The sequence below is a fragment of the Pelobates fuscus genome, chromosome 13 (assembly GCF_036172605.1).
Source record: "Pelobates fuscus isolate aPelFus1 chromosome 13, aPelFus1.pri, whole genome shotgun sequence".
NCBI lineage: Eukaryota > Metazoa > Chordata > Amphibia > Anura > Pelobatidae > Pelobates > Pelobates fuscus.
This window is the reverse complement of record NC_086329.1, coordinates 105623550-105650928: the sequence shown is the minus strand read 5'-3', so window position 1 is coordinate 105650928 and position 27379 is coordinate 105623550. Positions and strand designations below refer to the sequence as shown.

The 27379-nt window shown below is 42.5% G+C and overlaps 1 protein-coding gene across 1 annotated transcript in view; it reads right to left on the bottom strand.

Annotated features, from left to right (window-relative positions):
- Positions 1 to 27379, bottom strand: part of GOLPH3L (golgi phosphoprotein 3 like) — a 34767-nt gene that overhangs the window by 3069 nt on the left and 4319 nt on the right. Inside the window, exons 2-3 of the mRNA XM_063439233.1 lie at positions 24975 to 25143; positions 8322 to 8453 (exon numbers count right to left, since the gene is read on the bottom strand). Coding sequence (XP_063295303.1) covers positions 8322 to 8453; positions 24975 to 25142 — 300 coding nt within the window. The 5' untranslated portion in view covers position 25143. The remainder of the gene's footprint in view (positions 1 to 8321; positions 8454 to 24974; positions 25144 to 27379) is intronic.

The window sequence follows — 27379 nt, the reverse complement described above, 5'->3', positions numbered from 1 at the left end:
ACATGTGCTCCGTCTTGATTCATCGAATCAGTGAATCGAAAAACAAAGGTCAAGCTGCAATTATAGAAGTGTTGGAGAATTAATCCCTAAATGGTGCCACAGATTCCACGCCCCTGTTACAATTACCCTCTAAATCAGTCTGCAGCCAGACGGGATGCTTTGTCTGAACAGTTCATTCACCAAACTCACAACAGCAGGACAATACCAAAAAATAACAGGCTCCCATTGATCTCTCCTGAAGCTTTCACTGGAGTGAGGTGAGCATAGGGGGCATTATGCTTTTTCAGCATTTCTAGATGATCAACCAACGCTACATTCATTTTCACTTTAAAAAAAAAAAAAAAGCAGGACATATTGGTCCCACAATTCACTATGCACGCATGTTCACGGACATTGTTCCCACGATTCACTGTGCACGCATGTTCGCTGACATTGGTCCCACGATTCACTGTGCACGCATGTTCGCTGACATTGGTCCCACGATTCACTGTGCACGCATGTTCGCTGACATTGTTCCCACGATTCACTGTGCACGCATGTTCACGGACATTGTTCCCACGATTCACTGTGCACGCATGTTCACGGACATTGTTCCCACGATTCACTGTGCACGCATGTTCACGGACATTGGTCCCACGATTCACTGTGCACGCATGTTCACGGACATTGGTCCCACAATTCACTGTGCACGCATGTTCACGGACATTGTTCCCACGATGCACTGTGCACGCATGTTCACGGACAGTTCCCATGATTCACTGTGCACGCATGTCCACGGACAGTTCCCATGATTCACTGTGCACACATGTTCACGGACAGTTCCCATGATTCACTGTGCACGCATGTCCACGGACATTGTTCCCATGATTCACTGTGCACACATGTTCACGGACAGTTCCCATGATTCACTGTGCACGCATGTCCACGGACATTGTTCCCATGATTCACTGTGCACGCATGTCCACGGACATTGTTCCCATGATTCACTGTGCACGCATGTCCACGGACATTGTTCCCATGATTCACTGTGCACGCATGTCCACGGACATTGTTCCCATGATTCACTGTGCACGCATGTTCACGGACATTGTTCCCACGATGCACTGTGCACGCATGTTCGCGGACATTGTTCCCACGATGCACTGTGCACGCATGTTCGCGGACATTGGTCCCACGATTCACTGTGCACACATGTTCGCGGACATTGGTCCCACGATTCACTGTGCACACATGTTCACGGACATTGTTCCCATGATTCACTGTGCACACATGTTCACGGACATTGTTCCCATGATTCTCTGTGCACGCATGTTCACGGACATTGTGCAGTGAATCACCAGCTATTTTACATCTATCAAGCCACAGAGCGACACAGGCAAACCCTTGTCTATCTCCTGTGTGTGGGATATGTATAGGAGATAAAGGTTTACCGTCTATGGAGGGGATAAGGACATACATGTGCAGTGACCCTGTTCCCAAAATGGGGGCAAGGTGCGCGTATAATTAAACGCTATGAGGTGCACTCCAGGCACCATAACAACAGGCAAGCAGTTTAACTCCAAAATCCTCAGTCTGCCACTGATCAACTCTCACCCTGAACTTTCATTGTGGTTTGAAGCTTCAATCAGGATGCCTCAATGGTGCCGTTCATTGGGCTAAGAGTATCATCTGACAGTAGCTCCCCATTCATAAAATGGAGTGAGAAGAAAACACCAATTTTTCACCACTTTTTGTGAATCGGGAGCAACTGAAACTCTCAGCCTATGAGCAGCACCTTCGTCCAAGGCTTTTTTCCAATTTGACCATTTTTTTTTTTTTTTACATCAAGTAACCCCATTTTTAAAGTGATTACTACAAGGGCATACGGCACACCTTCAAATTCACCTTCAATTCTCTTTTTAAATGTTGAGATTGTTCAAGTGAATTTGATGTAGCAGAATTGAAACAGAAACAATGCTTAAGGGGGAAAACCTTGTCAAACAGGTTTTTTGTTGTTGTTTAACCAGAAGGTGGAGACATTAACTGATAAAGCATTGAAGAAAAGGCTTCATCTGATATAAATCTATACATCCTGTGTTGTAATACTAAACGGTTTGTGGGGATGACAAGTAATAGTACTAGCAGTCACTGGCTTTTCAGCACTAGATGAGATTATAGTACAGAGATTATGACAGCAGTGTCTAGGAACACAAGATGGCGGCTCGACACGAACGTAGCCATGGAAGAAGGTGTAACCTAGCAACACAAGAAGGAAATATTTAAAGGAACACTTCACACCTAAAGCACAACAGCTTGCTGAAGTGTTTTAAAGGGACACTATAGTCACCAGAACTACAGCTTATTGAATTTGTTCTGCTGAGTAGAATCATTACCTTCAGGATTTTTGCAGTAAAGACTTTTTTTCAGAGAAAATGCCGTGTTTACATTACAGCCTAGTGATAACTTCACTGGCCACTCCTCAGATGGCTGTTAGAGATCCTTCCTGGGCCACGGCTGCCTAAAATGCATCCAAACATTCCGTATCTCCTCCCTCTGCATGCAGACACTGAACTTTCCTCAAAGAGATTCATTGATTCAATGTATCTCTATGTGGAGATGCTGACTGGCCAGGGCTGTGTTTGACTTGTGCTGGCTCTGCCCCTGCCTCTTTGACAATCCAATGCTGTCCAATGGGAAAGCATTGCGATTGGTTTTGATCAATACTTCTGATGAGGTCAGCCAATGGAGGCAGAATAAAAGTAAGATTTTACTATATTAAACTATATTAAATAGGGTTATAGGGTGAGAGTGGCTAGATGGTGGTTTTAACACTGTTCCTTTAAGTATTAAGAGTCCGGTCTGGGTGCCTATCCACTTAATCCTGCAATATAAAAAAAAAAAAAAAACAAACAGTGAAATTACTTCACAATGCCGGGTTAACAGCCACTACAGGCACTTCCTGCATTTTGACAGAGTTTGACGGGTCCAGAATCTTCAAAATCCCTATAGGAAAGCATTGATTTTGCCATACATAAGTATTATGTTCTCCTATTGGCATGGCGTCCACGAAGGCAGAGGCATACTATAGAACAGTGGTTTTCAATCACTGTACTTGAGGACTGGGTTAGTAACCCCTGCTATTTAGAGTTAAGAATACAGTTTTCTGGGGACGGGGCCTGACCGGGGAGCTGAACAGACACTATCTGTGAGCTCCTGAGCCTGGATCCGATTTTCGACAAAAAAAACGCTTGATTCCTGAACCCCAACTTACCTCACCTTGCAATACAAACAATGGGGAACGGGAGGACACCTTGCATACCCAGATCGCCTGCTGGGTCACCGGACCAGAGACCTGGGGCCTACACAATGCAGAGCAGGGGAGAGGCGGCCGCTCTCCCAGCTCACCAAAGCAAGCAGCACCCGAAGTATTGGGCTCCCCCTCCCCCCTTAGGACCGGTGGGGGATATCCCGGTCCCAATAAGCTAAACCTCACCTCCACAGCCACTGGTCTCCCGGCGCAGCTCCTCCACTTTAAGCGGAGTCCATTACAAGATGGCGGAGGGGCCTAATCCACCTCCTACACCCACGCCACATGGCGGAGACTGCTGCTCAGCGGTGGAGTGTATACTCACGCGGATCGAAAAGAGCTTCCAACGCTTCTGGGCAACACTAGAAAAGCGTATGGCCCCGCACACAGCCTTCATGGAGAGGGAGAAGGACAGAGACAGGCGGGAGCAGAAACTACTACAACAAAGCGACACTCGCCCGCCCAGCTCAAGCCACCCACCTAAAAGCCCTCAGCAACAGAAAGCTGCACTGGCGGGACATAGCACTAAACAACGGCGGCGGATTGGTAGCCGAACACCTCAACACAAATCTAGCACAGGCCCAACCCAGGCACCTGCAGCCACAGGGACGACCTCACGAGAGCACCGAGGTACCAACCATCCCTACCCACTCACGACCACTTACCACACCCAGAAGAAAATGCACGGGCACCCACAGCAGGGAACAGCGCAGCCCCACAGCGAGACCACCAGGAATGGCAAACACCCCACATGGGCTTCAAGAAGGGTCTGGCGAGACAAAGCAGACAAGGTACCTCACACACGCCAGGAAGCCACCGGGACTCACTCCCCAAGCGACACACAGAGAACCAGCATGGGCAGCGGGACTTTATTTGCAATGGGCTTGCGCTTCCCGGCCCGAGCAGCATACACGCAACCCCAGCGGCACCACAGAGTGGGCGTCGGATAAACACGGACCACCCTGAGGACTGAGACCCAAGAACTTCACCCGAGCACAGCTTTCCGTGCTGCAACATGAACTCTCAGTCTGTTAAGTAATGCTAATCTGCTGTCTCCTTCTACTTACTTTCACACTGTTTTAATGTTATCGACCAAGAGCTTAGCAACTTTATTAAGGCCATTGTTACACCTAACATGACCCAACACATATCACTACAGCGTTTAGAAATACTCACACCATTGTTAACACACACTCTGACTTACCTGACATCCAGCCAGCATAACCAGTAGGTAAAGCAACCCATAAAAGCACAACATGACAACTTCTGTTATAAACATGCCACTGCAGACAAAGATACCGCACACAAGCCCTGACAAATACCCCCATTATTAACTACGTAGACCCCAGACCTGACTCAGGGAGTGACAGCAACTAACCCCACGAAACTCCACGTGCTCCATGGTGGCGCCCGAGGTGGACCAAGCTAGAGTTTAACTAATTAGACCAAACGACTTATCAGAGACCAAACACTCAGATGATTATAGCCAGCAAACGTCTAACCTTATGTCATGCTAACTCCAGTGAAGCAAACTGTAATTCCTAGTCATGCTTGTATTTATGCTCCTATTGCATAAACTGATGATACTAGCGGTGAAAACAGCTGGAGCAACAAATGCGTAATTCTCTAATGTTATCATAATATACAAAATTGTGCAGATCTTCTATATGCCGTATGTGAAATGTATGTAGACACTGTGCTTGTGACTGCTATTGTGGCATCAAGACCCGTTTTGTGAAATCTTGCACACAAAAAATAAAGAATAAAAAAAAAAAAAAAAAAATACAGTTTTCTATAGTGCTGCTTCAACCTTGTTACACCTCCTGGGCTGTTACCGATACGGTTACGGATACAGTTACTTCCTGGTTGGTTGTTTTTTTAGCTCAGTGGAGACAGCCATTGCTCAGAGCACCTGCCTTGCAAAGACTTTACATTGAGCTGCATTGGGAAGCCTGTGATTGGACAGACACAGAAAGAGTGGGTGGGATTAGAAGGGGAGGGCTTGCAAAGGCTGCTAAATAAGTTTTAGATATACCCTAATGGAAAAATGCATAATTAAAAGCATGAGAGAGTGTTTTCATTGCGGTATTGTTACTAAATTGTTAAGAAAAATTCATCGGAGGGTTTCTTTAAGGCAAACTGAGCTGAAATTAAAATAATATATATATTTTGTAGTAGTAAAATAGGGCACTCTCTGATCACCCTAAGCTACATAATACGTAAAGCATGTCTGTGTTTATTAAGAGGACCACTATAGTGCCAGGAAAACACACTCGTTTTCCTGGCACTATAGTGCCCTGAGGGTGCCCCCAACCTCAGGGTCCCACTCCCACCGGGCTGGATGGAGAGGAACGGGTTAAAATCTTGCCTTTCTCCAGCGCCGGGCTCCCTCAGCACGTGGGAACACACCTCCTCCTTTCCTTGTCATCAGCTGAATGCTACCAATCTATAAGCTTGTTTTAGGGGCGGCCAAAAAGAGAGACGACCAGCTGTTGCTGACTATAACAACCATGGTGCTTTTTAAAGTAAAATTGTAATTTCAGAGTTTCCCCCCCTAAGGTATGAATACATTGCTTACCACTTGTAAAACATATGTATACTGCATTCAAACCCAAAATGTTAAACACTGTAAAAACACCCAGTAAGCATACACTGTGGGCAACGGCCAAGAACAGAGACCCAGCCTCACTCCCTCGCTGCTAGACTATAAACGGTGAGCAGGAGAGAGATAAGGAACTGGTTACTCCCGTTAATTAGCAGCCAGGGATGTGTCGATAGTCATAAAAAGACTGGTTTGTCCAGAATGCTATCTGAAAAGATCTGCATGTATATCCTGTCACTCAGGATGTAAGAGGGGTATGTGTATAAAACCGTTGTTAAAGGGTTTCTCCAGCGATCTGAAGTGATCATGGTGCGAGAACCCTGTGTGTGCAGCGTACCAGTTGAAAATATTTATAGGCATTGCCAGAGACTCGGTGCCCAGCGAGACCCAGGCAAGAAGATAACTATTGCAAAACACTTTGACATCATAACCACTATAACGGGCTGTGAAGGTTATTATACTTTATATACAGATAAACGGTGTGGACACAATGCCCTAGAAAACAAAGGCCCTGACTGCCCGTTCCTGCAAGCTGTGCTTGGGTGGATTTTGGGAAAGTACATAAGTGATCCAAATTGCTTTATATATTGTATACAGACCCTATTTTTCCTGGTTTCCATTACTTCAAAACACAAATCTAAAGAGAGGATTGTAAAATATCTGAACCTTTCGATCTTAGCAGCTCTAATTGTGTAAAGATGATAGGCGTGCTTTAATAGGAGGATGTAGGTAATCTGATCGCAAACAGACCTGAACATTGTGTATATAACTCTTCCAGCAACGCCTTGAAGAAGAGATTTATCAAAGATTCGCAGACAGTTCTGCATTTGTTTGTTTTCTTGATACAATTTTTCAATCTAGCTATTTTTTTCAGCGATGCACCAGACTTTTTGTCACTTCTCTTTCTACAAAAGTGCTCTGTCTCACTTCTCTTTTATCCGACACTAAATTTAGTGGGCTGTTCAGAAATAGATATATCTATTAAAAAAAATGTCAAATTGTTCTAAAAATAGAGAGTTCCTGCTTTTTCTGCTTAAATTCTAATAAATACGAAGAGATTAGAAAATAAACGAGAGACGACCTTTCAGAAGACTTCGATAAATCTTCCCCTGCGTTTCCCGACATTTCCACAGAGCTTTTTTATTGCAGCTTATAAAGGTTACAGGTAATATAAAGCAAAATGGAGATATTAGCGTAATGTCTTGATTAGGCAGTTTTATTGTTATGTAAAATCCAGAGCACCAGAAGCTCTTGAATGTGACCATTTATGGAGGAGTTTCCCTAGCAAGTAATAAAAACCCACCCTACATACGCCGACTTAAAACTTAGAGGGACACTATAGTCACCAAAACCAGTTTAGTTTAATGAAGCAGTGTTGGCATATAGATCATGCACCTGCAGTCTCACTGCTCAATTCTCTGCCATTTAGGAGTTAAAGCACTTTATGCAGACTCTAGTCACACCTCCCTGCATGTGACCAACACAGCCTTCCTAAATACTTCCTGTAAAGAGTCATCTAATGCCTACACTTTCTTTATTGCACATTCTGCACATTTCTTATACTGCACTGTTAACAGATTGCTAGACCTTGTAGTGGTCTCCTGTATGTGATTAAAGTTCAATTTACATAACACGAGATAAAAACTTCTAAAGTAAGTTTACACCTGATTAAAAATAAAAACCATTTTTCATGCAGGATGTGAGTCACAGCCAGTGGAGGTGTGGCTAGGGCTGCATGGACAAAACAAAAGTGATTTACCTCTTAAATGGCAGAGAATTGAGCAATGAGATTACAGAGGAATGATATTTATACAAAAAAACTGCTTAATTAAGCAAAAAGTTGTTTTGGTGACTATAGTGTCCCTTTAAAAAAAAAAAAAAAAAAAACACACTGCAAGCACCATAATCACTACAGCCTGCTGGAGTGCCCTGGCACCTTTCCAGAGTAAATAGTCAACAGTCAGAGCTACCAGAAGCAGGGGAGGTGGCGGTGGCACCTGCTAGAGCCCAGTTACATTGTAGATGGTTCTTAAAACTGTTTGACTACTCTGGCAAAGAAAGTCCTGGCACCATAAGCACCACATTGGGCTGTAGTGGTTAAGGTGCTGGGAGTGTCCCTTTAATTAAAACACTTACCTAATTGTCTGACAGCAGTGTTGCTGGTCAAATACATGCCATGTATGTCAGACCATGGGGCTTTAAAAAAGTTCATAGCTTAACAGACATACGAACTCCAAGAATACTATGTTATAACAGTCATTTCTCAATTTCCCCAAAGTGATGGCGAGTCAGGCTCCCAAATAAGGTACAGTTTAAGATGGGCTGTTCAGTAAAGAGCATGAACTTTTCCTCGCTAGGCCTTTTCAAAAAGTGGACTATTGAGCATTTATCAAAACCTCGATTTGTAAGTATTTGGAGCAGCAAATGTGGTACCTTTCGGTCCAAAAGTCGTTTCTTCCTTAAAGTGGCAGGCTCCAGAATGATGCGACCTCGCAGTGACAGCTCGATCAGAATTCCTCCACGCAGTCCAGACGAGATGCAATCATTCCAGAAGGATGTGTAGCCCTGCACCACAAAACACACAACACATAGGAAAATAAATATATATATAAATATATTTAAAATAAAACGTCACTAAAGTGGTATATAAAACGACTCGCATGGTTAATTCGGACATGAAGATAAATCCTTTCCATGGCAGTGCTTTAAAAATACAACAAAAATTACTTGTCTGCTAAACCCCTCCCACTGCGCTTTTGTAAAGAATAGAACCCCCTGTCACTGTAATCAGGAAAGACTTGATTAGTGCGGAGCATGTTTAAAAGATACGAGATCAAAAACATTTAAACACTTCCCTCTAAGACAATATTTTGAGTTGATCCCCACAGCGCAGTTTGCATCCTTAGTGAATAGCAGGTGTGGTTCCATTATTAACAGTTTTAGTGCTGTACACAAATGCTTTTACAGGAAACTTTGCCAATCACTCTGCGGATCTTGGAGTTACCTCTGTTTCAGTTTGGCTAAAGATGTTAAAATCACTTTGAACTCCTGACAGTTCACACTAGTTAATAACCCAACATGCATTCCTCCAGAGGCAGAAACAGTGTCCCTATGATGTGTTAAATTTCAAATGGCTGAGCATAGTACGAGTTGGAATCCATCATTACGTGGAAGGCTGCCTATTTCCCTGTACCAAGAAATGTTGGAAGTTTCTCTCAAATTTCTGGTTCTAAAGGATGTGTAAAAATACACACATTTTAGTAAATACGTTTTGTAGCAAACCAAGGGAACAGGGAGTGGAGGGGTGGCTTTCACTTTGTTTGATAACACTCAGCACAGTCCAAACAGAACCTGGCAAAGCGCTGTCTGACCTACGATCAGTAGTGGCAGTCAGTTGAAGGGTTAAAGAGCTAGAGGTAAGCTAGAGCAGAAGACTGTCTCAATCGGTTAATTGTAAAATCGTTGGCCGTTCGGGAGTGCCAGGCCAGTGCGTCCAGAGACTTGTCCCGGATGTGTTGGTGACAATGTAAACAGAGGAACATGGCAGCTTGCGTCAGCCTCATGTCAGGATCTGCACACTAAAAGGTCACAGAAAGTAAAGTACATAGATCTCGACTACACAGCGTGGACACCCATTATTTAAAGGAAGATTTTACAATTTTTTGTTAACCTGTTTTAATCAGGAACAGCACACACTTTCATAGGGAGTAGGGGTGTGACAGTAACGAATGCTAATGAATTCTGTGATCCAAAGCGTGTAATATGTTCTCTGGCAGTATGTGGGATTCATATGCTAACATGCCCAGAATGAGTTGCCCACTAGAAATACGGCAATGTGTGGCCTAGTGCTAGGCAGCTCCATCACACCCAGACCTACAGCCAGAATTTTTAACCCCGAATCAGGTGATGAAGCCTTTCTAGAGTCAGAATATGGAGGAATTCTTCTAAATACAAGGATAGGAGTAGCAGGACTTCCTCTTACATAGGCTACATATAGTTCCCAACATATGATGTATTTGTACTGTTTCGTTAAAGGGTTTATAATTATTGTAGCGGTTCGCAGGCTCCCCCCCAATTCATCCCCTCTTCCAGCCGGCTTCTTTCAATGACCCAGATCTGGCCCTACTCTGGCAGACTGACTGGGCATGATGTGATGTTTAGTCTAAATTCTGTTTGTTCGGTTGCATGGCACCATGTTAATACATGCTGCTCCAGTCTGCATATAAAGGCTGTCACACCTGGAACTATGGACCAAAGGCCCACACTGCCAACCCTTTAATAACCTCAATCCAGCAGTCAAAGGGGTTAATGTCGCCCTAGGTCATCACACTACCTGCTATTATTGGACACTGCCACTCGTTGAGCCGGTTTGGGAAGGAGAATGATTGGGGAGGGTTTGGTCCAGAGACCTTGTTAAGGTAATGACTGACAGAACGTCATGGAATGCTTTAATCGTCACTACGCTCCCCAACTATTCCATAGGCAGCAATGACTCAGGGTGATCACATATAAATACACAGAATCACTCTCTCTTTCAGTGGATTCTAGTCCTGGCAACCGTGTGCACTATAAATGCTGGAATGTACCCACAATACACTGAAAACAGGTCACATTGAAAGTCTGACAGATTTCATTAAGGACAGAAATGTCTGACAGGTTACCAGTCTATGAGTGCCGACTGGTAAAATATGCCAACCTGCTTGCCCAGAAACGTACAGCCCTGACCATTCTCTCCGCTGGCACTGATGCTACACTTGTTCCATTCTACTGACACCGTTCTGGCTGCACCCACTCACTGTGCGCCCCCTGCCCTCCTCTCTGACTCTATGCCAATGTACATGAATACAGGCTGTATGAAATAAACATGGCGGCAGCCTTATCCAAATCTCAGTGTAAACACTGTATACATTCCTTTCTCATTAACCATACACTGTCTTATTCTACATCTGAAAACCTACAGCAAGGCTGGATACATGCATGGTGACAGAAAGCAAGCCCTGATACCCACATAGATTGCAGTTTACTAACAAGAATATTGCAGAGTTCTTATAATCTCACAGCCGTACATTAAGGAAACCACTTGTTTATGCATGAATTCTGCCTTATCGCTTTCATATTAATTACACAGAATGCACAATGCTGCAATCACGCTATTCTGTTAACCAGTTTTAGTGTATGTAAAGTGGTTTACACATCAGTGCCATTCAACATCACTAAAAACCACTGAGATAGACACAACGTAGTGACCATCATTAACACAGCCAGGACAGTGAGTGTACTGAAATAACAGTGCCCATAAAGCGAGACAGAGTCACAACAACACAGCCATCAAGTAATCATTCACCCAGCCAGGACAGACACCTCGCAGAGCCCAGCCAGGACAGACACCTCGCAGAGCCCAGCCAGGACAGACACCTCGCAGAGCCCAGCCAGGACAGACACCTCGCAGAGCCCAGCCAGGACAGACACCTCGCAGAGCCCAGCCAGGACAGACACCTCGCAGAGCCCAGCCAGGACAGACACCTCGCAGAGCCCAGCCAGGACAGACACCTCGCAGAGCCCAGCCAGGACAGACACCTCGCAGAGCCCAGCCAGGACAGACACCTCGCAGAGCCCAGCCAGGACAGACACCTCGCAGAGCCCAGCCAGGACAGACACCTCGCAGAGCCCAGCCACTTGTGCTCATGTAAGATGGCGCATGCTTGTGTGCCTTTAGATGGGGGTGATGAATACTGCTATAAGGCAGATGTCGAATTATCGAGAATACTTAACCAATCCCATAGATGATGTCTGCCAGGTTTCTCAAAGCTCAGGCTAATGCCGCAGCACTGAGGGGTGCTAACAAACACCCTTTATGTGTTACCTGTTTCCTATACATACTGAACCATTTCTCCATCCAATAGTAAAGTAGGTTTACTTTACATGCATATTTGAAATTTCAGCGCTTAGTGAATAATCCCCCTATTAGTAAAGAGGGTCTTTAGAAATAATAAACAGTGAAAAAATATATGTAACACTGTAAACCATATAAAACTATAAATAAGTAAGGAATAAGTTAACGGACAAACAAGAATAAAAATTATGAATTCTAGTAGAAATAAACCAACTAATATAAAATCCAGAATCAAAAGTGGAAAAATACCACTCCAAAAAATCCAAAGTATGGTAAAAAGGAAGATATAAGTCCTGCACCAAAATCCTAATGTGTGATAGAAAGTAGGGGTCCAGATATGCGAAAATACCTTAGATAAAAGGGAAACAGAAACGGTATATAGTGTAAAACCGTAACACAATTTATTCAAGTATAAAATCCCCCCCCTACATAAATACTCTTACACGAGAAAAAGAGATACTCATCGTGTTGCAGACTGCTTTTATGTCCAGTAGTTGGTTCGAGTCAAGCTGTGAATCCTCCAAGAAGACAGGAACTGCCCGGTGCACTCGGGAAAAAAATGTCTTAGTTGTTAGTCGGGGAAACAGCGGACTTGCGGCAAATGCGGCTCAAGTGGGTAGCCGATGGAACAGAGAGTGCTGCAGATGAAGTCTCAGTAGACACCTGATCAACGCGTTTCGCCCCTACTACGGGGGCTTTTTCAAGATAGGTGTCTCATGCCTAGCTTGGCAGTTATATACCTTTGCCGGGCAAAATTCCATTTAAAACTTAAAGGTGTAGCTACAAGCAAATAAAAACTTTATCAACCAACAAAAGCATGTCATATTCTTTAAAAGGCTGTAACTTGAATTATACAAATCACTGAAATGGGAGTGCATGTGCACCTAAACCACGAAGTCTGAAGTGTATCTAAACATACTTAGGAAAAAATACACATATAACTTTTGTGTGCCTTATTCCCAATGTAACAACATCTTAGTACATTTTTCTGTATAGTGGCAACTAATGTATATGTCTTCTATCGCTCCAATAATACCAACATTATAGAATGTCCTATCAAGCATTGAACCAAATGAAGAAAAAATGATACATACATGAAATAGAGATGAAAAAAATGAATGAAATAAAAATGAAATGAAATAAAAATAAAAATAAAAATAAATATATAAATTTTAAAAATTGATTCCTGATTAGGACCTGTGGGTAAGTATAGTAAAGACAGTAGCGACTGTATCTATTAGGTCATATTCTGATCCCAACTCCGGTAGGGGGGTATCTCCTAAACCCTTTAAGGACCAAAATCATAGAAAACATTCAAATAGTGATGTACAGATTACTATAATATGTTCATTAATTCCAGCTCTGCATTTAGGCCCCAGGGGACAAGGGTCTTTAAATTGTAGATCCAGAACATTTCTCGATAGGTTAGTATCTTACTCAGCTCTCCTCCCCTCCATGGTACCTCTAGTTTTTCTATGCCACAATATGATAGGAGTGTGGGATCACGATTGTGATGTGTATTAAAATGATTAGAGAGTGTGTGTTTATCAAACCCTCTTTTTATGTTATACACATGTTCCCTGAGCCTGGTTTTTAATGTTCTTTTGGTTTGACCTATATATTGGAGGCCACACGGGCACTCCAACTTATATATAACCTGTTTTGTATTACACGTGATACAGTTCTTAATCTGGAATATTTGTTTAGTTGTTGAGGACTGAAAAGTAGTGCAGTTTTTTCCTATTGTGCTTGTTTTGCATATGTGGCAACTGCCACATTTGTAGTACCCCTTTTGACCATTTAAAAAATGGTGGGGTCTAGGTGGTTTGTTATAACTGTGAACCAAACTATTTCGTAACGTGGGAGCCCCCCTAAAGATGACTCTAGGTTTGGCTGGTAAAAGTGTAGCCAAAGCTGCGTCTTGGCGAAGTAGGTGCCAATGTTTCTGTATGCTGTTTTTGATCTTATACGCCTGGGCACTATAATTAAAGACCAGGGGACATAGATCTTCGTTGTTCTTGTTGGACTCTGCACTTTTTCGTTTTTTATGTAGGATGTTTTCACGTTCTATATTCATCACTTTTTCCAGGGCTGTATCCAGTGCTTTCTCGTCATATCTTTTTTCTATGAACTGATGTTTCACTTTTTGAAGTTGTTGGGTGCATACTTCCGGGTCGGAACAATTTTTCTTGACCCTTAAGAATTGTCCAAAAGGGACGCCTAAGAGCCAGGTTGGATAATGGCAGCTGGACGTTAGAATGTAACTGTTGACGTCTACAGTCTTGAAGAAGGTTTTCGACTTGAGGGTATTTTGTTGATCCGTATAAAGGACCAGGTCCAAGAAGTCAATACTGCTGGAACTATACTTATACGTAAAGGATAAGTTGTATTCGTTCCTGTTGATGTATGCCAGGAACTCTAGTAGTTCTATTTCCCCCCCTCTCCAGACGAAGAAACAGTCATCAATGTACCGTCTATAGAAGACCAGGTTCGCCCCCCACTGGTGTCCTTGCCAGATGGACAAGTTTTCCCAGTATGCCATGAAGATGTTCGCATAGCTCGGGGCGAACCTGGTCCCCATAGCGGTACCATTGATCTGCAAATAGATGTCATTACCGTGCCAAAAGAAATTATTGTTGAGTATAAAATCAATACATTCTATCAAGAATTCTACTTGTTCCACCAACATGGTGGGGTCCTCGTATAAGATTTTTCTCACTGCTTTTAATCCCTGATCGTGTCTGATAACAGTATACAGTGACGTGACGTCACATGTAACCATAATATAATTCTGCTCCCATTGTAGGCTTTCAATATTGGTGAGCAGATCCCCACTATCTTTTAGATATGATTTGGCCTTTTTCACAAACGGTTGCAATATGACATCTATATACTGGGATAGGTTGCACGTTAAAGACCCTATCCCAGAAATAATAGGTCTCCTAGGTTTACTTTACATGCTTTATAGGCCAGAACTGTTCGTTGACGTCATGCGCGTTGCAGTAAAGGAAAGAGGTGGTTAAATTCCAGCACACATTAACAAAGACATAAAAAGTAAGGAGTGCCAATACACAAACCATAGATAATATATAACACGCATTACAGCTCCTGATTACAATGCTGTATTCCTGTGCAGATCTCAATCCACAGCCCAAGGCTGAGCACCAAAACTTTTATAGAGTACTCCAGTGGTTATGGTGACAGGCTTTAGCTGCCATTCCTGAAATTATCAGGAACAAAAACAATTTTCTTGTGGTGTTGCATGACACCCAACGTTTTCTCTCTTCAATACGCAATGAGGAATATCACTTTGTTATCTGTATAAATATTTCAATGCTGTCCCCATGACCAGAGAGTCGCAGCCTATCACGGCACGGAGTGACCACACACTGGTAGCTTGGTCACGGAGGGACTGAACCTGTCCATTGAGACATCCAGATACGGGTGATCCTCCAGGTTTTGCCAAATCACATGAAAATGGGTGGACAAAACATGAGGGGGGTCACACCCATAGCCCAACAGCACAAAATCAAATCAAAAGCCAAATGCTCTCAAACATTTTCCAGCATGTGTTTAACCCCTTAAGGACACATGACATGTGTGAAATGTCATGATTCCCTTTTATTCCAGAAGTTTGGTCCTTAAGGGGTTAAATGTCCCAGACTGCAATGGCCATCACAACAACAGCCTGCCTTACATAACAGGACTTTGCACAAGGTTTCTCCAGTCTAGTTCTACACTCACAGCGTTACGGATTACCCAGCCAGCAAAAAGCAAGGCTTTCACCATAATTCACAAGTAACACCTTGAGGGATCGCGGAGTTTCCTTAATCATGGCAGCTGTTCCAAGTTCTATGGATTTTGAAGCTGTGAGTGACTCAGGAATAAAAAATAATAATTAAAATATCTGGGAATTATTCCCATGCGCCCTTTATCCAATTATATATATATATGCAGTATCTCCTGGTAAGGGATGATATCCATGCCAGCAAGCAGGGGGAAAGCCTGAAATACCTCTATATCAGGCCTGTCCAACCTGCGGCCTCCCCAGATGTTGTTGAACTACAACTCCCATGATTCTTTCAATGACACAGATAGCCATGGAATCATGGGAGTTGTAGTTCAACAACATCTGGGGGGCCTCAGGTTGGACAGCCCTGCTCTAAATAAACCATCTCTATGGATATATGCGAGCAGCCACTGGGATAACATCACATATTTTACTTCCGGTTTACATATTGGATTAGCTCTTGATTAATTAACAAGAGGACAGCTGTCATTCAGCAAAGCATCCATAAACAAATATATTTTTTGTGGGGGAAAATATAAAAATAAACTCAAATATTGATTTATCTTTTTTCTACCGGTCATCTTCTGCTGCTACTTTTGAGATCTACACAGATTAACATAATCACTATTACTATACAGATATCAATCTTAAAATCATAGTTTGCCCGAATTCTGAACGCAGATTCCGGAATATCGTAACAGGTATAATGTTCACATAAAGTGGAATGTGGGATCTACTGGTTCAATATTTAGGAGTTAATCGCAAGAATAGATCAGTTTAGCAAGAGATGTAATAAGGGCTGCACTGGAGGCGTTCATTTCTCCAGGATATGAAGGGTGGGATGGAGAGCAGCTGGTTAAACATTAAAAAGACGCACATGCCATACTCCCAGCTGTATCCAACAGGATGTACAGGGAGTTAGTGGTGACATTGAAACTTCCTCATTCATTACAAGCAATGGACCAGCAATGCAAGCATTAATTGGGCCTGCGTGCAGAGGTCGACACGGGATCCTGTAATTCTGGGCCACTCGTGTTCCGACACACGGGATATCTCATGGGAGCAGAGCAGATACAGAGGGACAGGAACACGCGTAACATGGCACTGTCCTGTTTTAAACTGCAAATATTACCGATTCAATGGATCAGCGGAAATGCAAAAAAACAAAATAGACAAAAATAAATAAATAAAAATCAACTAATGCCACACCAGGGGTGGGAATGCAGAAAAGGTGTGTATGTTCAGCCCTCACCCAGCATGCACTCTGACCTGTCCCAGAATGCTTTGTTTTCAGTGCAGATCATGGGTGATGCCAGTTGGTACTTTGTGTTGCCCCATGTAGCTGGCCTGCAAAGGGATGTAGGCAACACGCGATAGCCATTTGTCCAGCACAACGAACAGAAAAATTAGCAAATTAAAATATGGTTTCTGTCAGGTCATGCACAACAGGAAAGCCCTTAAAGGGTTACACTAACCCCATTTATGATCTCTCTATTAATGCCCCATTTCCACTGAGTAATACGGTTTGGTACGCTATTTTGAGTGTTTCCATTATGAAAGTGGCCCATACAACCGAACCAAACTGCACCATTCCTGGGGCCCCTTCAGATGTAGGTCCATAGGAAATGGTACGGGACGGTTAGGGCGGAGCTACTGGCGTCACACTATACAATCCATTGATTGGCGGACAGGAAAATGTCAATGCTCACGATAAATGACACGCTAGGCATTTGTTCTAAACCCTGCATGCCCCCACCCAGACGGTCCCACTTGCAGTGGAAACGCTCACCTGAATAGGCTGGACCATTCTAACCCTTCTGAACCATACCGCTAAGTGGAAACGAGGAATTTGTTTACAAACCTCCTCCTCCCCCTTCCGTAGTATCCTGCAAATAAAGCCTCAATTTACTTGTAATCCAGCACCAAGTAAATATCACCACACTATCTTCTCTAACGTTACTGCTGTTCGCTTGTGGTCCAATCAAATGCTTCTCATAAAGCTGCATCTGATTGGACCGTTCTACTAGCTCAGACCTTGGTACACGGACCACATGATGTCAGATAGCGTTTTTTTAGGTTAAACAGGACTTTTATCAGTTTATGGAAGTTGCAAAGAGCTGCATGTATAAATGACTTGCACTGTGACAGCTAGCAATTCTAACTCCATTAGTTACACATTATCTTTCCATAGTTACTATATCTAATAGGTAATCACCATTACTATAGAGATATCACACTTACAAAGATAGCACTGTACATATTGAATAACTATAGCAGCATTATGGATATAATGACATAGAACGCAGCATGGAATAGGAGGTGAATTTAGCCGTATTCTAGGAGCTAGCCCAAATAATACGTTACAAGACGCAAGTTTTGATTGGTTTAGGTGCCAGCCCAAAACGTAGATGCTACATGCAACTTGTGTGTTCTCCTGCCACAGGCTACGCAAGTATAGTGGAAGGGGACAAGTGACAGGACTACTTAAACGAGTGTCACCAATAACATAATAACCTGCGGCCCTGTAATCAAGCAGACGTGCAAGGTCCTATCGTTCCCCCATGTCCTCTTCTAGTCAGATATACCAAATAAACTCTGCAGAATACATCTCTTCTGTAGCAGTTCCCCATCCTTGACGATATTTGGCAGAGTGCTTACGGGAGTCTTCACACAATGTGCTGCTGTGCTTGTATGATCACAGTGCTTAAACATTACAAGGGCCCAATGGCGGAACTACCACCGGGACCCGCATGCTATGGGGGCCCATACACTTATGGCTACCAGATGGGTATTGCTGCCCTTTAACACCCCCACCAGCCCCTTGTAATCGCAAGCGGCTGGGATGAAGTGTCCAGCTACATATAGAGAGTGCGCCACGTGGAAGGGAGGAAGCAGTAGTGGTTCACACAGGCAGAGGGATAGAAGGAAGCGAACGGGCAGAGGAGCAAGAAAAGAGAAGCTCCAGACACTACACCGCCATTAACATTAGCCAAGAAAACCATCCTCATACCCAAAAGAGGTGTGTGTGTGCGCGCATGCATACATCGGAGGAATCAAACACCAAAACAACATGCAAACAGATATTACACACACAAATGTACATTTAAAATACATTGCATCCAAACATACCCCCTGCAATCAAATGCAAACACTACAGACAAATACACCACTGCATTCTAACAGCAACAGTACGTACAAATACACACATGTTTACATTCAAACACACAAACACTGCTCACAAACCCAACCCTGCAAGGATGGGCAAATGGTAGATCCCCATCTGGCACAGCATCATGGGAGTTGTATGACAGATGGGGATCTGCCTTTTGGCCATTCTTGCACTAGAGCAGGGGTAGGCAACCTTCGGCTCTACAGATGTTGTGGACTACATCTCCCTTGATGCTTTGCCAGCAATATGGCTGTAAAAGCATTATGGGAGATGTAGTCCAAAACATCTGTAGAGCCGAAGGTTGCCTACCCCTGCACTAGAGGGAGGCCCCAAAAACTCTTACACCAGGACCTCCCTACAAGATCCACTATACAGGCCATCCATAAATAGGAGGCATCCCAGCATGTTGTCTTGTCTAGAGAGAATTAACTTTATAAATATTAACGACATCTCAAGGAACAGTCAGATTTCCATAGCGAACACAAAAAGGACATTTATATTACCGACGTTGGAATAAATATTTACACATTGTAAAATAATTGTATTTTGCTGTATAGTTTAAACTCATTCTACCCATTCATACACACATCCTTCAAACACAGACTGAATTAAAAAAAAAGGAAGAAAGATTACATATTTCTGGAAAATGTGACAACATTTCTGCTCTAAACTAAAACGTCTGTCAGATTATAAACATAACTTTTTCCAACATTTCGTAGCTTCAAAATAACCTAAACCAATGTAAGAATGAGAAGTTTATCCCTGGCTGATTAACGCACAGCCTGGAACCTGTTAGGTCTCTCTCTTCTCTTACACTGCACAGGTGAGAGACTGAGCCAGACAGCGCTGTAGGGGATAATCGTACTTAGAAATTCACGATAAAATAAAAAATAAATATTCCATGAATCAACACTCTTATAAAAGATATTAACCCAATAACTGATGCTAACACCATGCAGGCTCCAAAACAAATCAATAGGGAAGGACAGGTAGGTACAAACAGGTAAGTACTCTGAGCAAAATGAAAGGTAGGTACAGACAGGTAAGGACTCTGTACCTAGCTTTCACTTTGCACAGACGGGTAGGGACTCTGTGCAAAGTGAAAAGTAGGTACAGACGGGTAGGGACTCTGTGCAAAGTGAAAAGTAGGTACAGACGGGTAGGGACTCTGTGCAAAGTGAAAAGTAGGTACAGACGGGTAGGGACTCTGTGCAAAGTGAAAAGTAGGTACAGACGGGTAGGGACTCTGTGCAAAGTGAAAAGTAGGTACAGACGGGTAAGGACTCTGTGCAAAGTGAAAAGTAGGTACAGACGGGTAAGGACTCTGTGCAAAGTGAAAGGTAGGTACAGACGGGTAGGGACTCTGAGCAAAGTGAAAGGTAGGTACAGACGGGTAGGGACTCTGAGCAAAGTGAAAGGTAGGTACAGACGGGTAGGGACTCTGTGCAAAGTGAAAGGTAGGTACAGACAGGTAGGGACTCTGAGCAATGTGAAAGGTAGGTACAGACAGTTAGGGATTCTGAGCAGCACGATCCACACGTACAGACAGATGGGATTCTTAACAAACCTTTTGTCCTTTTTTCTATCATGGCTCTAAAAGTAGCGTGCATTCCTTGCATTGCTCGGGGATCAGCATTCTACTTAGCAATGCAGAATATCACACTGGGTCTACGGGAGCCTAGCAAGGTGTCCGATGCCAGTCTACAATTCTGGAACCCTTCATATTTATCAAACAGTAACAGTAGCACCCCTTCCTTCAAAGAATTGCATGAAATAAGAGAGGATCAAGGAAAAAATTATTATTTGTTAATGATAAGGTATTGCTAAGTGTATTATGTCCGGATTCCAAACGGATTGCCAGGGACCCGTGTTACTGCCCCAGGACACTGCCTACGCCCCATCACATAGAAGGGGAACCCCTGGTTCAGTCCACATTCACACAGCTCTGTTTAAATGGCGGAGACATCCAGAGCTATCCACATTGATAGCACTTGGTTAACATCGACTAAGCTGTGTAGATTTCCTCCAAACAGAAGAGAGGACAGATTTATTATCTGCAAACACAATGTACTCCTGATATTACAGTACTCACATTCTCATCCAATTAAAGGGGTCAGACTGCTCCCAGTTACAAACATTAAATAAATCATTTAACAATAAGAAAGGTGTGCACAGCCCCATAGCAGCAAAAACCAATTAGGACTCAATGTGTGTGTGCACAACGCAAAATTAAACCCGCTCTTCCATTAACAAATCAGGCAATATTAACACAATAACGGTAATTTAAAGAACAAGGTTAGAGCGACAACCAGGGAATAAGTGTCAGATCGAGCATCATCTTAGTGGAAGACGTAAATGTGGAGTGAGTACTCCTCCCACAGACATAGTAGTATGTGCTATATATAATATCCTAGTCTGCTGAAGATTTAATTAGTATATGTTATGCCTTACTGCGTCTGCTGTAAGTACCCGAGGATGTTCTCTGTGAGCAACAAAACAGAATTCTATTTAATTAAGCACCTACACTAATTGCCATATCTGCACACATCGTTTAATTCAATCAGCTACTAGATGAAGTCACGTGTGACCGGGTTAGTAGAAGTTTAGGCCGAGGTTTATAGCATATCGGGTGTCCTGTAAGCTTTAATTTACATTATTTGTACTTATTAACCAAACCCAGAATAAAATGATACCAAAATGGCGCTATGCTCCAATTCCAAGAATGATCATGTGCGTTCCTCCAGCTAACGTCACAACAAAACTCCCATGATCCTCAGCCAGTACATGGGCAAACCCTCCTTAGTGCCGTCTGAGCTATCCAGACACTACATATATACAAACATCATACAAAGCTGCAGGACACCCAGACCGTACTAGACGATTGTGGAGTAAGCAGATCCTTTAATACCATCATTGCTTTGCAGTCAGTCCTGTGCACATTCTATCAGCCAGCATTCTGCAGCTGTGTTTATTTACCCAGCCCTTTGTAGGACAGAGGTCCGTGTTGGATATTAACCCTGCAAAAGTCTATTTACCAAGAGCTCCTAAAGTCTAGGATTATCGAGCTGTACGTGCACACCTGTACCTTGGAAAGGAATAAGCCAGAGCTATTGTTAAAGGTTGAACCAATGTCTCTCAGCTGCCCTCAGACTACAATGCTCACTATCTAACTGCGGGTATATCATCACTGGGGTGGCATTCATTTGTGTTTAATAGAATATCAAAGCACATGGAGATATACACATATGCACCAATGGACTGCTTGATAGCAGGTAGCTCTTTGTATCCAATTACATAAAAAACCATAGATTATAAAAAGGAAAGTAGATCAGAGAGGTACACCAGGCCAGTCATTAGTTATTGAGAGAATTCGATTTTAATTTGAAGGTAAGCGGTGCCAGGCAGAGAGGGATAAATGTATTGGCTAGAAGAATAGGGATGGCAGGCACATGGCAAACCATAAAAACTCCTGGCTTTCAGTCTACACCAATTCTGCCTTTACCAACTTTTTCTTTGAATCTATAACCCAGTGTCGAAGAGCACAAGACTCATCAGTGGTGTCACTCCATGCTGCTGGGCCACTTTCATTACTTCCCCAATTGTCAATTTCACCTCGATAATATTTTTATGTTTCACCATGCAAATCCTCTGCTATGTGTCATTTTTATTTACAGGCCGTACAAGGTGCTACAGGAAGTCTAAAGCATAGTACGACGACACCTGGGTGACAGGTAAAGGGACACCAACATCCCAATAGGGTTCATACCCTCAATAGTTAAGGGGGACAAATCAATGTTCAGCCAACAGAGTGCCTCTGCAGCAATAACCATGTTTTCTCCTTGAAAATGTATTCATAGTTTTACTATAAAGGACAAGATCAATAAAGAATAAACTTATAGAAAGGTTTCTTATTCCAGTAAACATTTATTTTCAAACCTTAATGAGTCCATGACCAATAGCCTTCTATTAATTCAGCGGGTTTCCTATACATTCGATTAAAATATTCTGAAATGTGAATTGTAAGTTACAAATAATCCTTCATGCTTTCCCCTTCCCATTTTAAATCACATTATCCCGTGTTAAGTGCTCCTTTACTGAGTTAAGAGATCACTTCTGTGATCTAATCTCCCATAATCACCTTCTTTAAACATTACATGGTTACACTGGGGTTTATTCACCAAGCAAAAGTAGGGACTTCAAAAACGAACGGCAAAATTCAAGCAAAAGTAGCCAGCCTGTGTCTATAGCACAGCTGGAGACCATTTCTGAAACAGCACTTTTTTCCCCAGAGAGGCCATGGGCATTAAACAATCGTTGGTACCCATCCTCCGGTCCTCCGCACAGTGACTGGTGCTTCCTGGTGACAATGCTCCCTAATAATACCTACATGCTGGCTTTACTGACAGCACACCAGTGTCAGAAAGAGGCGACATCAGTCCCTCCATCCCTACGTTCTCCCAACAGGCAAAGAAACACTTCAATGGGGAATTTCTGCGACAGAGCAAAAAAAACGGTCTATGGAATGGTTCTCCTGCTCTCTACCGTCAATCAGTTTTCGCTACAGGCCTCTATCCCATCGGCTCAATGAAGACTATTTTCAGAGTTGCTCGACATGTGGGGCAGGGGCTAAAATTATAAAGTGTTTGAAATGTAAATCTATACATTTGCTAGCACAATATATAGATGAAATGTTACGTTCTTTAATGGTAACTCGTGTTCCACGGCAGGTACATTTTATGTGGATTGTTTTATGAACTTTGACAGGTCAGCATACTTTTAGTCGTCAGTCACTTCTGAGAATTTCATTTCGGGAATGCTAATGTCAAATGCGATGGAATGTCACGGCAATAAGACAAGGCAGTAACTTCCCACAGGGGTTGCTATGGACAAGTAGTTCTATGGAAGATCCAATGGTCTTGCATGTGAAAAGCCTCTGGTTTATGCCAGGTGCTGAATAAAGATGGCAATATCAGTAACGGAGAGCTTCCGTTGAGAATATCCATTCCTTTTGCTTCTCCCACAGTCCACATCACACAACGTGAGCACATTAGCGTCCAGGTCTTTGGAATCTATGCAAACACCCCAACAAAAGTGACACATCCACTAGCTCTAGGTTTGTTTGTTATGCATAGATTTGATCAAAATCACTAAACCACAAAGAACGGTTTCATAGCAGTAATTACCCAAAACCAAAAAAGCCAACAACAACATTTTACCAAAAGACTGAGGAGCAGCCAATCACAAAGAGAGTTATTCACCTAAGTGAGCCTTCAATATGAAAAGTGAACTCAAATTTAAGGCCAAAATAGCCGATCTGAAAACATTTTCTCAGTCAGTTATGCTTTCCATTCAGCTCCTCTGGCCTTACGTTGGAAGTTCACTTTGAATTCTCCCTTTAGGGGATACTCCTGTAAATGTGGATGATATGTACTTGCTTCACAGGATTAATACAAGGCCCTTAATTACACAGGATTGGACAATGACAGGTGACTATTCCGCTGGGAATGTGACCTACCTGGTTTCCGCTTGTTGTTACTGAACACAAATATCTTGGTCCCGATTCACCTCATTTCCTATAGATCAAGTCAAACTTGACCAGCAGGCCCGACCGCTCTAAACATTACTATGCAACAGGTACTCCAAGTGAGCTATGCCATTAACGAAATTTGGGAACAGATCCTGGAGACATTCAAAATAACGGCTGATTTCAGAAAATCTCCCAGAGTTTAATTCACTTCTTTAATTACATATTACTAACCTTTGTCCTCCCTACACAACTGTCTGCTACTCGCGTCTGACAATGCTGGAGGAGGAAATGGTTTATCGACCAATACAAAAATCACTGGTTAATACCAGAGCACTAGATCAGTCTCTGAAAACCTCTGAAATTGTTTTATTTTTCTTCATATTTAGATACCTGTAGTAGTAGAGCGTCATATTAACGATAACATCATAATTTAGACTTCTGCCTCTCAGAAGGGAAAAAAAAAAAAAATGAAGTCTTTAAACCGGACACATAGTTCACAGGTAACAGAGATGCAAAGCAATCTGGCCCCCAACATGCCTAATGTATTGACCACGGTCAATTATTCACCAAGTAACATTATGGAGACATTCATAACTAAAGTTTCACTTACGTGATTAAATATGATAAGGGTAAAATTACAAACGTCCTTTTAGAAAGACAGAGATTGCAGACTCAATGATTATTTAATATTATTTTATCGAACGCACCTCTTTGTCTTTCAGACCCAGAAGCAGAACTTCCTCCATTAGAGTGAGCCTCATGTCCTTGCAGTCTGATGAGGAGTCGTCGTCATTATCTTTGCCTGAATCGTCAGAATCCGTCCTCTTCTCCTGGCTCTCCTCTGCCCTTCGTCCACGCCGAATTAAAGTGGTCATCCTAAGGAGCACACGGCATATAAGAAAATGTGTTAGGAAAGGAAGCTTTAGATTGTAAGCTTACGCGCTATCTAGTGAAGTACTCTTCAGGGCCTAGATCTTTGCTCACGGGCAGGGTTCTCTATACCTTTTACATTGCTCTGTTTAAATAAAATAAATCTATCAAAGAGGCAGCATTTTATAGAAACAAAGCAGACGAAGATGATAAGACCCAACGGGTCATAAAATAGAAAGTCTGTCATTATGTTCACATTCCTGCAATAAACCAACAATGAGAAGTGTTGCTACAGGCCTTGACTTTGATGACAGACAAACACAACACGCTATTTCACTTTGCGGATAACAAGCAGTGTAATATCAGATCACTATCACAATCAGAGAGCTCTATAGCTGCAGTGGAACTAGATCTCCCATGGTGCTTTGCAAACGCCGTCCAGTGTATCATGTGAATAATCGTGAGAAAATGTGTTTAAATGACAGCGTCATAGCTCTTGTTGTTAAACGTGTATTTTCATTTTGTTAATGATAGTACAGCCACATATATCACAGCAATAAAGCTTTAGAATTATATTGACATCAAATGGTTTACTCATTAAACAGTAAATTCTAACACAAATTAAAACGGAAAAAAAAAAGGTCAGAAAATCTAAATTAATTTGAAATATTAGGCTAAATGAACTAAATTGGAAACATTTTCTTAGTCAGCTATGTTTTCAAATTGACTATTTTGGCTTAGCTTTTAAAGTGTTAGTCCTATGTATTCATTGTCTCATACTATTTCAATATACTAATAAAAGTTCTATTTTATGGCGTAACTCCTTCTGTTTCAGGACTATTTTCTGTTATTTCAATTTGACTACTTATACTGAGGCAGCCCCAGGACACTCAATATCCCCACGGTTTGGCTATACAGTCATGGTTATAGACTTCAAAGTTGTTTTACTAAACCGAATTGTAACAAACTGGAATCTAAATGGCAACATTAAGGTTAAAATTAGGGATCGACCGATTAGCGGTCTGGCCGATATTCGGTATTTTCGGCAATATCGGTATCAGCCAATAAAGATACCGATATTGCCGATAATACATACCAGGACCTTCCCAGCAGCTCCCCTGAGTAAATCTCGCAAGTCCCGCGGCCGACTCAGAGCGTTGCCACAGGCCGCAAGACTTACACAGGAGAGCTGAAGGGAGCTGCTGGAAAGGTAAGCGCTTGCTGCGGGCCCCCTCTGGGCCATGCCATGCAACTGGAACACCAGGGATTGCTATTTCCCCTCTCCCACACAAAGAAGCATGGGGGGACTAAAAAAAAAAAAATAATAATACTTAAATATTTAAAAAAATAAACTACACAAACTGCATTATATCCACTACACACTACACAAGCACACTGTGTATATAATGCAGTGTGTGTATATAATGCACACTACACAAAACACACTGCATTATATCCACTACACACACACACTGCATCCACTACACACACAGCTCCCCAGTCTAAACACATGGCATCCACTACACGTGGCTTGTATATTTTGTGCATTTACCTTTAGAAAGAATTTATTTTTTCAAAATGGTAAATGTACAGAATATCCTTAAGTTATTGGCCTGAAAGTTCACAGATTATCGGTAGCGGCTCTAAAAAAAAAAAAAAAAAAATCAATACCGGCCGATCCCTAGTTAAAATAATCGATCTAGAACTATTCCCCAACTCCCCTATAGCCACAGATTGCTATTTTACACTGAAGTTTGCAATTTGGATTTTAATCTCCCTACAAATCAAAATGTGTTACATAAATCAAAATTCTAAGTAAATTTCAAATTGAAGACAAAACTAAAAGTATAGCGGACTGCAGATTGTTCACAGTTAGCTAGATTGGCCTAAAAATGATAATCGATTCTGAATTCCCGACCTCTTGCAATTTAACAATAATCCTTTGGGATAAAGGGCAGTGTAATCAAATGACGGATATAAATTACACAGCTCGCAAGAAATTATATTGAACTCAAATGTCTCAACAAACAAGAAAGTACAAGGCGAAATCAGACACAGCTCAGCTCTGTGTGTAACTAATCATGCCTGGATTATCTGGGTGTAGGAGGTATTTATACCAGGGGTGGTCAATTCGTAAATTTCCAGCTGTTGCCAAATTGCAATTCCCATAACGCTTAGCCATCTTTGCAACAGGCAAGTCACCTGCTTCCCATGAACTATTCTAAAGCCATACAGATTTACA